The sequence below is a fragment of the Ursus arctos genome, unplaced genomic scaffold (assembly GCF_023065955.2).
Source record: "Ursus arctos isolate Adak ecotype North America unplaced genomic scaffold, UrsArc2.0 scaffold_13, whole genome shotgun sequence".
Taxonomy (NCBI): domain Eukaryota; kingdom Metazoa; phylum Chordata; class Mammalia; order Carnivora; family Ursidae; genus Ursus; species Ursus arctos.
In genome coordinates this window covers 36,392,597-36,408,655 of record NW_026622797.1, presented here as the reverse complement: position 1 = coordinate 36,408,655, position 16,059 = coordinate 36,392,597, and the positions used below count along the sequence as shown (strand labels likewise).

The window sequence follows — 16,059 nt, the reverse complement described above, 5'->3', positions numbered from 1 at the left end:
GCGGGGGCCGGCGCGCGGGAGGCGGGCGAGGTGGCCCCGCCCGCGCGGGGGGGCGTGGCCGGCGCCGGTTCTTGCGGCCGAGCCCTGCAGCGGCGTGGGAAAGAGCCGCGAGGAGCCGACCGCGCCGCCGGGGAAGCCGCGCCTTCCCGGGCCGAGAGAGGGAGGGAGGAAGGGAGGAGGCAGGCAGGCAGGGAGGGCGCTGCGCCCTGCTCTGCGTCGGCGGCTCGGGCTGGGCTGTGCCCCGCGCGGTCTTGGCCGCGATGAAGCGCCCTTGCGAGGAGACGACCTCCGAGAGCGACATGGACGAGACCATCGACGTGGGGAGCGAGAACAATTACTCGGGGTGAGCGCGGGCTCGACGGGAACTTCCCGGAGCCCGAGGCGTGGGGGAGCTTTGTGCGCGAGCGGCTCTTTGGAAATCCCGAGGCTCCTCTCCCCGGCATCCTAACGGAGTGGGGAAAGTTTTGCCCGAGAAACTTTGAGCGGTGGGCGCTCACGGAGCGTGCGTTGGGGTGGGGCGGGGGAATGTCGGTTTTCACGCCAGGGGTGGGGCGGAGAGGAAGGGGGACGCGACTGAAACACAGCGCAGGAGTTGGCGAGGGAGGGTCCCCGGCTGTCAGCATTGGGCGCGCGGACCAGCAGGAGCTGGCGACGGTCGACGCCCCCGCCACTGAAACTGTGGGAGCACTTTCAGGATGGGCCGGGCGAAGGGAGAAACAGATTAATATTTTTTTTATTTTTCAAGAGACTAAAAAGATGACTTGGCTTTTGGAGAAATTAAAGCAATTTGCAATTTCAAGGCTAAGTAAGTTGAGCTTTCCAGGTTGACTATGTGTGAGTGGGCTGAGGGGAGAGTGAGTGACAGACTTAAAGATCGTTTCGGGCGTAGATCATCTCTTTGACTGCTTGTTCTTAAGTCTGGAAAAGATCGGGGTCGTGATCACAGAAGCCAGACCTCCACTTTCCAGTGACAGAGGGAGATTACCGAGGCATTTTAATGTCAAGGCGGGTCAAATGATAATTGCTTCTAATTGGCATCCCCACAAGCTCCTTAATTATTTATCTGCAGCTGTCACTCAAAGAGCAAAATTCTTCCTACCTTTGGAAAACTGGTTTTCTTTCCACATCGTTATTCTAATAAGGACAAACCAAAGCGTGAAATCAGCAACAGCGGAGATATTTACGTGAAACGTTGTTTGCGAAGGATCTTTTAATTATTAAAGTGTGCGTCATCTTAAAAAATGAGATCTGAAAAACAGAAAAAGTCATGTGAAAGGCGAAACCAGTTGGGATGGAGTGGGACTGAGGGAGACAGTTAATTCAGAAATAAGATCCAGAAGTGAGAAGGTGAGGTAATAAGAACCTGGTGTGTGCAACAGTCCTAAAATGAAAGAGAACAAATAACAGGAACCTGGAGAATTCGAGAACATAAAGAAGCATAGTATCCATGAATTATGAAGAGAAACATGTACAAACTAGAAAGGATGACAAAAGCTGTAAGTGACAAAATAATGATTTGATTGAACTTTCAGTATAAAATATCTTTTCATTATTAAACTCGAGATGGATTGCAGCTTCTAGAGGTTTAAGCTAAGGAGATACCTACAGTTTTACTTTCAAAGTAAAACGTTTACCTAGCAGTTGATTAATTTCTCTATCAGTGGCATATTTAATTTGGGTCGTTCTTTTGGAAGATTAGTATACAAAACATTAGTATACATTTGTCATTTTTTTCCTGTTGTGAGATATGACTAATTGAAGTTTTGAAATAGTAAGATAACTTGTGTTTATTTTGGAGATTGCATCTAGGGACAATAGTTTGACATGTGATGACTGTCTATCTGTTTGATAGTGGTGCTAAACATGGCCTTTATTTCAAAATAGCTTTGCTTTGTTTAGTGTGTCTGACCGCAGGTTGGAGGAGGGATGCTATTAGAGATTAGTTGATTTTTAAGAAATTTTTATGAGTGGAACTAGGAAGTACTAGTAACTAACTTCTCACTCTGCTCGTAAGTTTTTCACTGCAAGGCTTAAAAGTTTAAGGATGTTTTTACAAATGGATTTGGCATCTGAATGACTTGTTAATAAAGCTGGGGAGGGCATGATTCTTACCTGAAAAGAGATATAAGGACTGAAAACAAAGTATGTTAAAAGTAAGAATTAAGAATAAAATAACACAGACCTGAACTGTGCAATCACTCAATATTTAATGGGTGCCATGAAGTACCCAAAGGAAACCATTGTTATGTTAATGCAGCACCTGACATACTGTTCCTATTTCATAGGCAAAGTACTAGCTCTGTGATTAGATCAAATTCCCCAACAACAACATCTCAGATTATGGCAAGAAAGAAAAGGAGAGGGGTATGTGATTTTTTTTCTTTTTATTTCATGTAATCCAGCCTAATGTGTAACAGTTGTATTCTTCCATTAAGAGTGATTTTATCATTTGTGCATTCATAAACTTGTGTTGTTGTTCTGCTTCCTTTGAGATAGATAATAGAGAAAAGGCGTCGAGATCGGATAAATAATAGTTTATCTGAGTTGAGACGACTGGTGCCAACTGCTTTTGAAAAACAAGTAAGCTACCCTTACCCCTGACCACCCCACCAAAAGGTTCAAAAAATCTGATTCTCTCATCTGGGAATGTGAGTTCTTGTTAAAGCTCATTAAAATAATGGTGTATGTGCCCTGATCTGGCACAGAGCAGCCATTTCAATAAAATGCTTTGTTGTGGCAAAACTATTAAAAACATAATCCATCATGAAGTTGAAAAACATTTCCATTCTTCAGCTTATTTTTCCCTTAAGGGTAACAGTGTTCATGCTTTCTCTGTTCTTTCTATGAAGACCGGTAGTGGTTTTGTTTAAAACTGAGCTGTATGTCGTACTCTTTTAAAAAAATATATCTTGTGAAATTTCATTTTTGTGTCAAACGGTTAAAAAAAAATGCTTTTTATTTTAAAAGTAACCAAAGTCCAGGAAGTAAAATCTCTAGCTCTATTTCCTAAATGATAATACTAATAAAACTTTTTTTACCAAATCACTTGGTTTCATTTTTAATCCTTGGATTAATAGAATGGTGTTCTATTTGGGGCATCTTTTTGGAAGTTTGGTAAAAATAGAACTAGCCATAAATTACCTTTTTCAGAATTGAAGGTATTCCTTTACCAAAAAAAAAGACTTTTGCACACTTAGAAAAGGAAGAAGCCAAATGTTTAAATCTTCCTTTGTCATTTTGGAAAAGTTTTGTATCTCTTGCCACAATGGCTAATGGCACAGATTTCGAAGAGCATCTTTCAAACAATATAGCATCGTATGCTATTGAAAATACTTTCGATTTAATTCAAACAGGGTATAGGGCAGCAGTTGTTTGTTTATTTCATTTCATTGTTTACTTCATGAACCACAAACATACAGCAAGCCCTACAAAGCCCTTGGAAATTATCCAGTAACTGCAATTTTGTGATTTGTCACTTTCACTGAAACTGCTGTACATCTTCATGGAAATATTGAAAATTGACAGAAGTACAAGATGTAATATGCTCTTGATTGTATATTTTTGAGAGAAAAAAGGTACCTATATGCTGAAACTGTCTTTGGTAAACTAAATGTAATGTGGAAATTGTAGTTTTGATTAGTAACATTTTTAATGACAATAGGCTGAAAATGAAAATATCAGTAATCCGCGTTTTCACTTTGAGTACTGAAATGCCTGCAGTTATGAAAAACAGTCAGTTTGGTGATTTTTCCCCCCTTAGTTTGTTAGGTTTTTTTCCTTAAATGTTGACTTAAAACAAACCTTAAAAGCAAACCTCAGTTGTTTGGCAGTTAGTTACCATAAACACAGGCTTTCCCATTTGCCAAGCTTGGCTACCAACCCTGGTGAGCTGGCCCTGTCACAGTATGATTAGAAGAGTGTTCTTTCTAGCAGTTTAAATAACTCTGGCACTCTCACCATGTACAGGGTGCTGATAATTTTCACAAAACAAGTAGAGCATAGGAACCTGAAAAAAACTTCAGTTCCCTCTTCAAAAAGACATACTGATTTAATTATTTAGCTTTTCCAGGAAACTAGAAGCTACCCACAGTTCTCTGAGGCAGTTCAAGGTGGCACATTTGTATTTTGGTTGGTTTCCAGAGGTCGCCTTATTTTAAAAGTAGGACATATAAATATATTTCCAGGATATTTTATTAAGACCTATTTTAAAGGGTTCAAATATCTTCAAGCATTTCTGATGCTTCCTAGTTAGGTAGTAAATTGTGTTTCCTTGTTTATGATCTTGGAATTCACAGTGACACCTGCTGGTAATTTGGGGGAAAAAAACAAAACAAAAACCTTCAAAGTCTTCCCTTTTTTTTTTTTTTTTTTTTGTTTCTGCTTACCAGGGGTGTGCCTTAAAGATTTATTAGAACTTTTTATTTTTGAAAGCCCTAATTTGCTAAGATCCTGTCTCCTTCTCCGTCAGAGTGGGATTCAGCTGATGTAGAACTACTGCATCATACAAGACTATTGGCTGTCCCATAATGAAAGACGGGGTAGAGAGTGGATGCGAGGCTTGAGAGTTTTGCACTTATAATTGTTTTAGTGGAGTGGTCTTAGGAATATAATTATTCTTCTGATTAAAAAATTATTTGTTATGCCTTTTAGTCTTTAAAAGATAAATTGGCAAATATCTGTCATTAGGTGTGACACAATCATTGTTTACATGTAAAGTTTGCAAAGAACTCAGATGTTTCTGTGGAAAAAAATTAAACTTAGAATTTTCTAGTGAGGAGGAAAATTGAAAATCCAGTGTAAAATGTTCCAAATCAGTTTCCATAGAGCTTCTAAGACGTTATTATTTGTTTTTGCAGGGATCTGCAAAGTTAGAGAAAGCCGAAATACTACAAATGACAGTAGATCATTTGAAGATGCTTCAGGCCACTGGGGGTAAAGGTAAGTAGTTGACTTCATTTTTATCCCCTTTCCACCTCTCTCTTTTCATTTTTACCTCTAAGATTATAGGAAAGTCATAGTTGAACAGTTCTTTAACAAGCTGAGATAGGAGGTCCCAGATTAAAGCTGTGGAAATCAATGCTAATGGCAGGATTGAACTCGTGGGAAAGAACTTCTGGAACAAAAGAGGCACTTGACCCTGGGCTTGTGTTTGCTTTCATAATACTGTGGGAGTAAAGCTTCATTCACAGCAGCCTGGTCAGAGATTTGTTTGGGACCTCAGGAGCACACGCTGGAATCTGTACAGAAAAACAAAACAAACACACAAACATCCAAACGTAAACAGGAGGTTAAAGGCAATCTTTTTCTCTTCTTTCCCTTCCCCCCAATCCTCCCCATTAAATCAAGGCTAGGACTCAACATAATGCAGCCATTCCAAAGGAAATGACTTTAGGATTATTTTCACTATTTTCAGATTTTGGTTGATCTTGGGTTTAGACCAGACAGAATATTTGAAGTATAGATTGTGACTCTCTGTACTGAAAACTATTAATGGAGCAGAGTCTTTCTTGCAGAGAGCAAACAGGAACAGGTACCCTAGGCCCAGTGCCCTGGAGAGATGTCTTCTGTACTAGATAGTAATTTAGGAAAGAATCACCAGAGGTCAGAGATGGACCCTCATGTCATGTCAGAAATAGACTTGAGATCCTGAAAGCTGTAATATTCGTTCAGATTTCATGATCCCTCTTCTCACACATTACTCAGACTTGCTTTTGCCCTTTTTTATCCTTTTCACCCTTCAAGCAGGACTTCGCTATTCTCCTTCACCAAGAGTGTTTTGTCATTTAATATATTTGACAACTGGGTAGAGAGGCTACCACCACAAGGGGCTAAATGCTGCCCTCCGCCCTGGAGTCTTCTCTGCTCAGCATTAGCCTTTCATTACATAGTATCACAGTTTACCCTAGATCAGAGCAGGGGCAAGGCATTGGAGGGAAATAGCCCTTTACCAATTGCTATGGAAGTACTTCAGTATTTAACTCCAGTATGGCCATACTGCCGAGGACCTGTGGAACATCAGCCCTGGCCTTCTCTGTCTTTTACCTGTGTTGGGGGAGGAGTGTTGCGGGGAATCACTGTAAAGAGAAGCCCCCATGGTTTGACTTAATCTCAGTTGCACCTTCTCTAGAAACCATCCTGAATGGGTATGGAACTGTGATTTCTAATCATTAAAATGTAACCCTCAGCATAGGATGCAAAAACTCTTACATAATAGAGAAGAGAACTGGATGAAATCGTAGAAACCAGTGATCCAGCCCAGCTTGACCATTGCCTCGCCTTTAACCCAAGACAGAAGTGCTCTGCAGCACTGTGAGGCCCGCACAAGCATTCTGAGCTCTCAAGCCCCTCCAGCCCCGTGATTTTAATTCTGCACCTGCCACCCCAGGATAGTAGGAGACTGGTTGAGTTGGTGATGGTGCATGAACAGCAGTTTGATAGCTCTGCCTCCCTTGGTGGTGTTCACCACAAGGCTAAGAATTCTTATCAGGGTTTCAAATATTTGGCAATGGCTATACTTTTAAAGAGTAATATTGTTCTTACGCCTTATTATAAAATCTAAGTTCCATTCTTGGTTGCTATTCTTGGCTACCTGAACAGTCCTAAAATTCATCCCAGAATAGTTTATGAACAGATATTTCCAAGCAAGCTCCATACAAGTCGCCTGACTGCCAAGTCATTGGAGAGGTCATCCCACAGGAGAAAGTATGGGCCTTGAAGAGGAGGGGCTGGCAATGTGGGCTTACATCATCCAAGACTCACACTGCTGTGGGGGCCTCACAGCGTAGTGGTGAAGGACATAGACTCTGCAGTTGGATTGCCTGGTTTCGAATCCTAGCTCTGCCATATATTAGCTCTGTGACCTTGGGTAAACTACTAACCCCCTCTGAGCCCCAGTTTCCTCATCTGTAAAATGAGGACAGTGATAGTGTCTACCTCACAAGGTTGTTGTGAGTTTATTCACTTAAAGCCATTCAGCAGTGATGGCACAGAGGAAGTGATATGGAACCATGTGCTTTTATTACTGGCCCAAGATTATTCCTAGGGGACAGCTGTTCATCATCATCGCCCTCTGCATTTAGCAATAGAATAGGAATTACACAATTTATATTCCTTAATACACAACAGAGAACTCAGCCATATATAACAACATATAGCTGGCAAACCACAAATTTCAGTCACTCTGTGCCCACTCATGAAAATTCTTGGAAGCCCCTGAGGTTCCAGTTCTGCTGGTCCATTCTTTACAGTCTGCCTTGGTATTGCAATGACTTCTAGAGAGAATTTAGTAGAGTAACCTAAATTTCTAGATCCCTCTGCATTTCTGGACTCTGTCTTCTGTTGATTACATCCCTCCTTCTCTCATGAAAATTAGAAGCCTAAAAAGCCTGACAAAGAACCCTGAGGTTTCTCATGTAAAATCTTTCTATGAAGGGGCGCCTGGGTGGCACAGCGGTTAATCGTCTGCCTTCGGCTCAGGGCGTGATCCCGGTGTTACCGGATCGAGTCCCACATCAGGCTCTTCCGCTATGAGCCTGCTTCTTCCTCTCCCACTCCCCCTGCTTGTGTTCCCTCTCTCGCTGGCTGTCTCTCTCTGTCGAATAAATAAATAAAATCTTTGAAAAAAAAAAAAAATTTTCTATGGAGGCGTCTTCTTCAGGAAGAGCTTTCCCTCTAAATCCCAAGGACTTTGTTGCTATCTAAGCTGAAGTCCTAGGATGATAACTATTTTTGTTGCTTATCTTCCATATTTCATGATATTCTCTTATATCAGCTTTGTGCTATTATTGTTACTGTTTTAATGGTATATATTTTTGCCCCAAATGTCTTGTTGGGACTTCCAAATTTCTGTTGATATTCTAGCTTTAGGAGTTTGAATATTGTGACTTCTATTTTCCAAAGTGCTTTGATTACACAATAAGATGGTTTAATTTTTAGTAGATGATAAATGAAACAGGTAATACTTTGATCTACAGAAACATGAAAAAAATAATATAGTAAATGCCTTAGGTAAAAATAACTTTGAATGTAATATTTCTCATTTATGTATACCCATATCTCAAAACTGAGTAAATTTTTAATTTGAAAATTGCTAAAAAAAAAAGTTGCAAATGAGAAAGAATATGAAAAGGATACATTTTTTTTTTAAGATTTTATTTATTTATTTGACAGAGAGAGAGACAGCCAGCGAGAGAGGGAACACAAGCAGGGGGAGTGGGAGAGGAAGAAGCAGGCTCCCAGTGGAGGAGCCTGATGTGGGGCTGGATCCCAGGACTCTGGGATCACCCCCTGAGCTGAAGGCAGACGCTTAACAACTGAGCTACCCAGGTGCCCCTGAAAAGGATACATTTGTACACATTAGAGATCATTCATTCAAAGTGGTAACATTTCCCCAAATGTCTGATTATTATTCTACCCAAAATTTGCACTGCTAATAATGATACATTACTATTTTTTATCTAATGTACTATATTTGGATAAAAAGGGATTCTCATAAATGTGACTCAGCTCCAGCCATATTTATGGTTGTAACCTTAGGTGGGGGGGGTGGTACATGTATATACACTGAAAAATTAACACACATTTTTTTTCTTGAGCGGATGCCAGGAGAATGTAAGCTAACCAGTGAAGGAAATATATCTTTCAATTTCGGGAAAGCAAGGAGTTATAGTAATCTCATATCAGTAAAGCGGCCTTATATTGCCTGATAGAAAAATAAGATCTTCAAATTAGTAAGCCCCACATTTTTTTAAAAAATTTTGTTTTTATCGAATTTTTTCATACAATTTGCTAAAAAAAAATAAAACTAGAGTCAAGAAGTATTTATGAATTTATTAAGAGATTCTAGCACATTTTTAAAGAAAGTCCTCAAGCTGCTAAGATGCATTTCATATCTCTTACAAATGCCAAGACTGGGGATGTTTCAGATAAATCCTTTAATCTCCACCACATGTGACAGAGACAGAGACTGAAAACTCTGTACTACCGTGAAAAAGTTTACTAGGGAATTTCAGTAACCCACAGTAGAAAACGAGAGGACGCCCCCCCCCCCCCGCCACCTTGTTTTTTTAATGGAAGTATTTGAAACAGTGATGTTCTTAATTTTTTCCCCACTGTGAGATTTGGTTGCAAGAACCACTGTAGTATATAGCATTGCGAGTGCTGTCACACATGTGAATTGCCAAGTACACTTTCTCCTGCAAAAATGAGCACGAGGCAGAACTGGCAGCATTTTCAGAAAGGGTCGTCATTCTCCTTGAATCTTCCGAAGGACAGAGGGCGGCACAGGTGGTGGTTACTCAAAGTCACCGCACCGTTTTCTCTCGCTCCCCCTCTCCCGGCCCCCCTCTGCTCCGGCCCCCTCTTAGGCTACTTCGACGCACACGCTCTCGCCATGGACTTCATGAGCATTGGCTTCCGGGAGTGCCTAACAGAAGTGGCGCGGTACCTGAGCTCCGTGGAGGGCCTGGACTCCTCCGACCCCCTGCGGGTGCGACTGGTCTCTCATCTCAGCACGTGCGCCTCGCAGCGGGAGGCGGCGGCCATGACGTCCTCTCTGGCCCACCACCACCACCCCCTGCACCCGCACCACTGGGCGGCAGCCTTCCACCACCTCCCCGCGGCCCTGCTCCAACCCAACGGACTCCACGCCTCCGAGTCCACGCCTTGTCGCCTCTCCAGCGCTTCGGAAGGGCCTCCCGCCCACGGCTCCGCCCTCCTCACGGCCACGTTCGCCCACGCCGACTCTGCCCTTCGGATGCCGTCCACCGGCAGCGTCGCCCCCTGCGTGCCGCCTCTCTCCACCTCCCTCTTGTCCCTCTCCGCCACTGTCCACGCGGCCGCGGCCGCAGCCACCGCCGCGGCGCACAGCTTCCCTCTGTCCTTCGCGGGGGCCTTCCCCATGCTCCCCCCTAACGCAGCTGCAGCCGTGGCAGCCGCCACAGCCATCAGCCCGCCCTTAACCATGTCAGCCACGTCCAGCCCGCAGCAGACGAGCGGTGGAACAAACAGTAAACCTTACCGACCCTGGGGGACAGAAGTGGGAGCTTTTTAAGTTTTCATTGAACTTGTTGCAATAGTAACTGAATGTCCTTCGTTTCAGAGTCAGCTTAAACCTTGCACCCTGCAAGTAGCCATACAGATGTCTGCAGATCCACAAAGGAACAATAAAGCTATTTGAGACACAAACCTCACAAGTGGAAATGTGGTATTATCTTTTTTCTCTTGTTTTGTTTAAGGCAGCTTGGTAACTGACATCAGCAACTTCTGAAAACTTCACACTTGTTTTCATTTAGAAGCTTCCTGGAAAATCTATGGACTGTGCCATCCAGCAGTGCATCAGTATGTCTGAATTGGGGAAGGAAAAAAAAAAAGCCCTGACTGGATTCTCTTGAAACTAGATGGAAAAAAATATTCGTGTTTCATAAGTGCCTGAACTAGTAAAGTTTTCTTCTGAATATATAACATTGCACAAGTAAAGAGGAGCGTAGAGGTTAGGTTAAGAAAGGAAAGGGACAGAAGTCTTACATTAGGCTTCAGACATTTTAATAAAGTGCCAGAGAAGAGTGCTCTGTTGAAACCAACAGGTTTTTATTGGCCAAAAGGATTGCTGAAAATAATTTTCAAGTTGAAAGACCTAGTTTTATCTTAGTTTGCTTTCTTTGTACAGGCTTGCCTGCCCACTGGTGACATTTAGCAATGCATTGGTGTAGGCAGTTATTCCATCAGTGCTCAGATTAACAACCATTCCTGCCCTGCCTGTAAGCCCCCAGGCACTTTCTTCATGGCTCAAAATATGGAGCTGCTTTATGCAAACCAAGCGTTTATATAGAGAGTGCGCCTAAAAGCAGTTGCCTACCGTGTGCCCACCAGAAGCTATTTGATTCATGCCAGCTTGAAAATTCTCCAGTTTGTAAAAGTTTAGGTTAATTTATTGTTTCATTTGGACTATTTTTACATATTTATCCTCTTCATTTTGTCCTGATAATGTGTAATATCTATTCTTGTCACCCTTTGGGAAAAGTTGCATTTCTGGAGGTGATGAGACAGGGAGAGAGCATTGGGAAGAGAAAAGCCACGATTTTTAAATGCTCTTTGTCAAGCTCATGATTGCGTTTGATCCCAAATCAAGGTGAATGTATGCAATGGGATGTACATAAATTATTTTTGTTCATGCCTAGACTAGTGTTACATAATGGTGTTTTTCTTTTGGTTTTTTTTTTTTATTTTGTTTAATGACAAAATAATCTCTTAATACATTGAAATTGAGCACATGAGATCTTATGTTTGAAAGATAAAGACACAGCATGTATTATTATGCACTTCATTTCTCTGCTGTGTGGAGAAAGCAATAAACATTATGAGAATGTTAAACATTATGCAAAATTATACTTTCTGAATATTCGTTTTAAAATTATTGTACCCAGTCTTTTTTGCATTACTTTGTAACCTTTTTCTATGCAAAAGTCTACATATCACTAATTAAATGAAGTCCTTTTTGACTATTTTTATGTGAGATGAGTTGTTTGCAGAATGGAAAGTTGACGTGCATTTCAAGCAAGGCCTTCCTTCACTAACCGTTTAAGCCGTGGCTTTTCTTTTTCTCTTTCAGAGTCATTTAATATAATTCACAGCTTGCCTGAAAATAACATTTATCTGAGCTTGTAAATCAATTAAGCATAGGCGGGTATGACATTATTTGGAGACAGGAACTGATCAGTTTCCTCTGCCTTTTATTGTTAACCATGGTTCTTGGAAAAGTGCAAATACAAGAACTCCAAATAATAGCAAACTGAACCTAGAATAATAAGCTAGAATGTGTCATACATTTTGTAAAACATTTGTAGAGGGTTTTTAAAACATCACATGCATACGTAATAAGCATATATATGCTTCCTGATGATAAACCCTCTGTACCTACCTCAATGAAACCTTGTTTTGATGCTGTAGAAATTATGCACATATCTCTCCTTCTTCAATGAAGCCTAGAAGAGATTATTTCAGTTCCTGAAGCTATTGGGCCAAACATAAGGAAAAAATAAAAAAAGAATGTTTTTATCCTTATCAGTTATGCTCACAGTTAAAGGAAAAATTACGAGGTTTCTTACATTATTTTAGTTTTGAAAAGTTAAGTATATAGGTTTTCTAATTTTTGTCTATAAGTGGGTAAAAAAATAAGCAAAAACAGTTCACTTTGTTCCTCCTGTCTGTAAGTTCTGTGGTTATTGTATCTTCAGTTAGCTCTGATGGAATTAGGTAGTAAATAAGAAAATGAATTTAGTAGTATTTGAAGTTTGCTTTTTAATCATGGTTTGTGGACAATAGGCATAGAAACAATTCTTATTTTAAGATCTAATAGCTGATTCTGTGCCTGTTGTAATGTCAGCATTTAAAGAATTTCTTTTCCTTTTTTGGAATGTAAACCATTTTAGAGATCAGGAATTTTTATTTTTAATTTTGATTAAATATTTTAAGATAAATCTTTCTTCCTTCTTTCCTCCCTTTCTTGTCCTTTTTGTTTTTTCCTTATATTTTTCCTTCTCACATATGGGTTGTTATTTTTCCAATTAAATGATTAAAATATTTGCAAAACAACTTGCCACAGAGTTGTTAAGGGTTTTCATAGTTCTTAAAGATAATTGTTGTCCGTAATTTTGGTCATGTGAAGTTAATTGTTTCTTGGTAAATGTTTCATGTCATCACCTATTAACATCACGTTTCACTGTTAAAAAACAAAATGCAACTAGGTAAATTTAAAGATAAATTGGCTTTATTCAACAATTCATGAATTGGGCAGCATCCCCATCTAGCAAATGGAAAGGAGCTGGAAGAAGCCATACAAAATGGAAGGCTTTTATAGGCAGAAGGGGGCTGAAAAAGGAAGTTTGTAACAAAGAGTGGATTGTTTCAGGCAAGGTCACCTTCCTGTGGGGGAGGAGGGGGGGGTCTGTCATGCAGATGACCTCACTGGTACTGATCGGTTAATTCCAGATTGACTGATTAAAGGTCACTGGTTAAAGGTCACTGCAGTTTGGTTAGATATTAAGCCTTGGTTTGTTGATGTGGAGCTTGCACAAGTGACTCCATTTGGACCCGTTGTTTCTTTTTAACAAGTGTTTCCCATCTCTGATCCAATGTTTTGTGAAAGTGGTGTCCCACCTTTAGGTGTGGTTAATTTTCATGTTTGCTCCCAAGATAGAAAAACAATTGTTTTTATGGTCCAAGGGGAAAAGAACTTTTAAAGTTTAATTTATTGGTGGCTTTTATTTATGCCAAAGTTAGTCCCAAAATTAACTCAAGGGATTTTTGGTAGGATAAGAGGAAAAAAGTGACATTTTTAGAAATTTCGTTTTCCCCAAATGTTAAAAGCTATATGCATGCCTAATGTTAAAAAACAATTAAAGGAAACAATTTAGCTGATACAAACAAACTTTAATACTTCATGAAGCAGTCTCTTTTTGGAGAACTGCAAAATGGGCAGAAAGCAGGGATATTTTATAGGATAAAGAATAAAGAACAAGGAAGAGAAAAAATAGAAAATATCTGATTGGCAAGGTTACACAATCAACCTTGTTTAGGGTGAGAAGTCTCAGAGTTGGCTTGGCATTGGGGGATTGGCTAACTGGATATACTGCATTTCTGGTCAAGTGGAACATTTATAGGGACTCAAAAGTTATCTAAAGTTCCATTTGCTGATGTAGGACCTGGGCAGAACTGGCTCCATCTTGAGCCTAGAAGTGTATTTCAATGCAAATTAAAACACAGTTCTGTATTTCGCATCAGTGAGCCAGAAGGTCTTCATTGAGTATGATTGTGCCCAGCACTGTGTGTACATGGTAAGTTTCAAATGGCACATAGCACATGCAAATGTGCTTCAATAGCCTGACAGTAATAGGTATGGCTGTCACTCTAGCTGTGCCATGAGAGTGAGGGTTTCTGAGAACGAGTTGGAGAGGCTTGTTGGTCTCTTTGGGAACTTTTGCTATTACAACTGTGGTAATCCTATCATTTGAACAAAGCTGAGGGACTTTTAAAGTAAGTTGAAACATAAAAAAGGCCAAATATTAACTAGAGTGAATGCTCTGATGATCCACATGTACATATGTGTCATGAATCCTAAGGAAGCCTTTTGGATCATCTTCTTTATATAATCAACTTGTTCCTTTTCCAAGCATTACATGAATTCAAAGTAAGAGTGATCCACTTAGGTCATCATCACAAAGCAATTTCCTTAAGTGTAAGACTCCATCAGTTGCAAGGTAAGATATACTATTGGTTTGAGGTCCATTTTTAACGAAAAGAACCACCACAATGGAACATTACCCATTGATAATAAGACATCCCAATTTCCAGAGTGTAAAAACGGGGGGGGGGGGGGGGGGAGGTACATCTTGAATCTGAGGCAATACTGTAATATAATAACATACTTAAATGCAATTTAAAAATCCATGGCTATGGGGCGTCTGGGTGGCTCAGTTGGCTAAGCGTCTCCCTTTGGTCCAGGTCATGAACCCGAGGTCCTGGGATGGAGCCTTGTGTCGGGCTCCCTGCTCGGCAGGAGGCCTGTTTCTCCCTCACCCTCTGCCTGCAGCTCCCCCTGCTTGTGCTCTCTCTCTGTCAAATAAATACATAAAAAAAAAAAAAAAAAAAAAAAAAAAACCATGGCTAGAGCTGTAGAGAGATTAAAAATGTGGCTGACTTAGCTTACTTTAAAAATATCTCATCAGGATAGGGTCCTAGTCAAATTATGAATCTGGATTGACTTTGTAAGCTTAATGATCTAAAGATAGATATATTTTTGAAGCTTTTCATGTTTTTATTGCCCAATGGGACTGTTCCCAGTTCTGCATTTTACTGAGGAATGGAGTTTGACTTCCCCTTGTAATTCTTTTAAGATCTAAGCAATAACTAAGGTGGTGAATATTTCAGCAACTAAAACAAAGCACTACAGCAAATATGACATCATAAACTGTGACTATAGCTCAAATGCTTTGGAAGGATAAGTCTTTGAACTCAGATGGGAGAATTTAAAAAGAAAAAGAGCCCCTTAGCTTACATCGGCAGTCTTGTATGAAGGGCCAGAGACATATGAGAAATGGTTCCCTCAGTACCAGGTGGTACTTTCTCCCTCCCTTTCAACTTCAAAGGAACAGACAGGAATGGGTTTGGTCAGAGAATTGGGTCCTCTGCTATAGAACCGGCACCCACCTACGTCACAGGTCTAATAAAGAAAACATGTTAATACTAACCGCAAATATTGTTCAGTTGTTCTCTGTGCTCAATTCCGCCGTGTTTGAAATCTGTTGTCTCATTTAAGCCTTGTAACTGTCTTATGGAGTGCATATATTATTATCTTTGCTTCACATATTAGGAATTGGAGAGTAAAAGGTTAATCGCCCAAGGTCACACCTAGCAGTTTGAGCTGTGACTCCACCCAGCCCTGTCTGATTCTTCAACCCATACGTTTGAACCTCTAGGCTATGGCTTTTGACACTGCTTTTTCAGATACGGACTAACCAAGAATATTTCAACCTGCCTGGAATCACTTTGAATTATTGACAAGAGTAAATGTATCATATTAGCATAAAAACCTCTACCATCTTACCCTTTTAATATACGAAAGGGTTTAAAAAAAAAAAAGAATAACCCCACTTTATTCCATCATACAGCATAAAAGGAAATAGTTTTGGCACTTTTCAAGTTTTAACTTTCAACTTTCAAGCAGGTCATACCTACCTTATCTTAATCAGTGAGCTTGACCTCAGTAATGGCTGCCAAAGAGTATCCTATAATCTCATTCAAGATGGTTGGCAAAGGCAAAGCAAAATGGTGAAGTATTAAGACGAAGTGTCCGGGGGCTCCTGGCTGGCTCAGTCGGAAGATCATGCAACTCTTGATCTTGGGGTTGTGAGTTTGAGCCCCACATCAGGTATAGAGATTACTTAAATAAAAACTTAAAAAAAAAAAAAGGTGAAGTATCTGAGTAAATTGAGTTTGAAAAGAAAATAAAAACCCCAGTCTCCCACTGGACGTAAAAGGTAAGAGGCCGGTGGTGGGGGATAA

At 40.5% G+C, this 16,059-nt stretch overlaps 1 protein-coding gene across 2 annotated transcripts; it reads left to right on the top strand.

The window, feature by feature from the left end:
- The first annotated feature begins 101 nt into the window (after window positions 1–101).
- Window positions 102–12,591, top strand: HEY2 (hes related family bHLH transcription factor with YRPW motif 2). 2 transcript variants are annotated; one of them, XM_026504745.4, is made up of 5 exons: window positions 102–343; window positions 2,286–2,364; window positions 2,497–2,580; window positions 4,857–4,938; window positions 9,366–12,591. In XM_026504745.4, the coding sequence occupies exons 1-5, from the start codon at window positions 261–263 to the stop codon at window positions 10,049–10,051; spliced, it is 1,014 nt and encodes a 337-aa protein (XP_026360530.1). In that variant the 5' UTR covers window positions 102–260; the 3' UTR covers window positions 10,052–12,591. The 2 variants fall into 2 exon arrangements, with proteins under 2 accessions (XP_026360530.1, XP_026360531.1); XM_026504746.4 differs by lacking the exon at window positions 102–343 and adding an exon at window positions 592–1,496.
- Window positions 12,592–16,059: the final 3,468 nt, after the last annotated feature.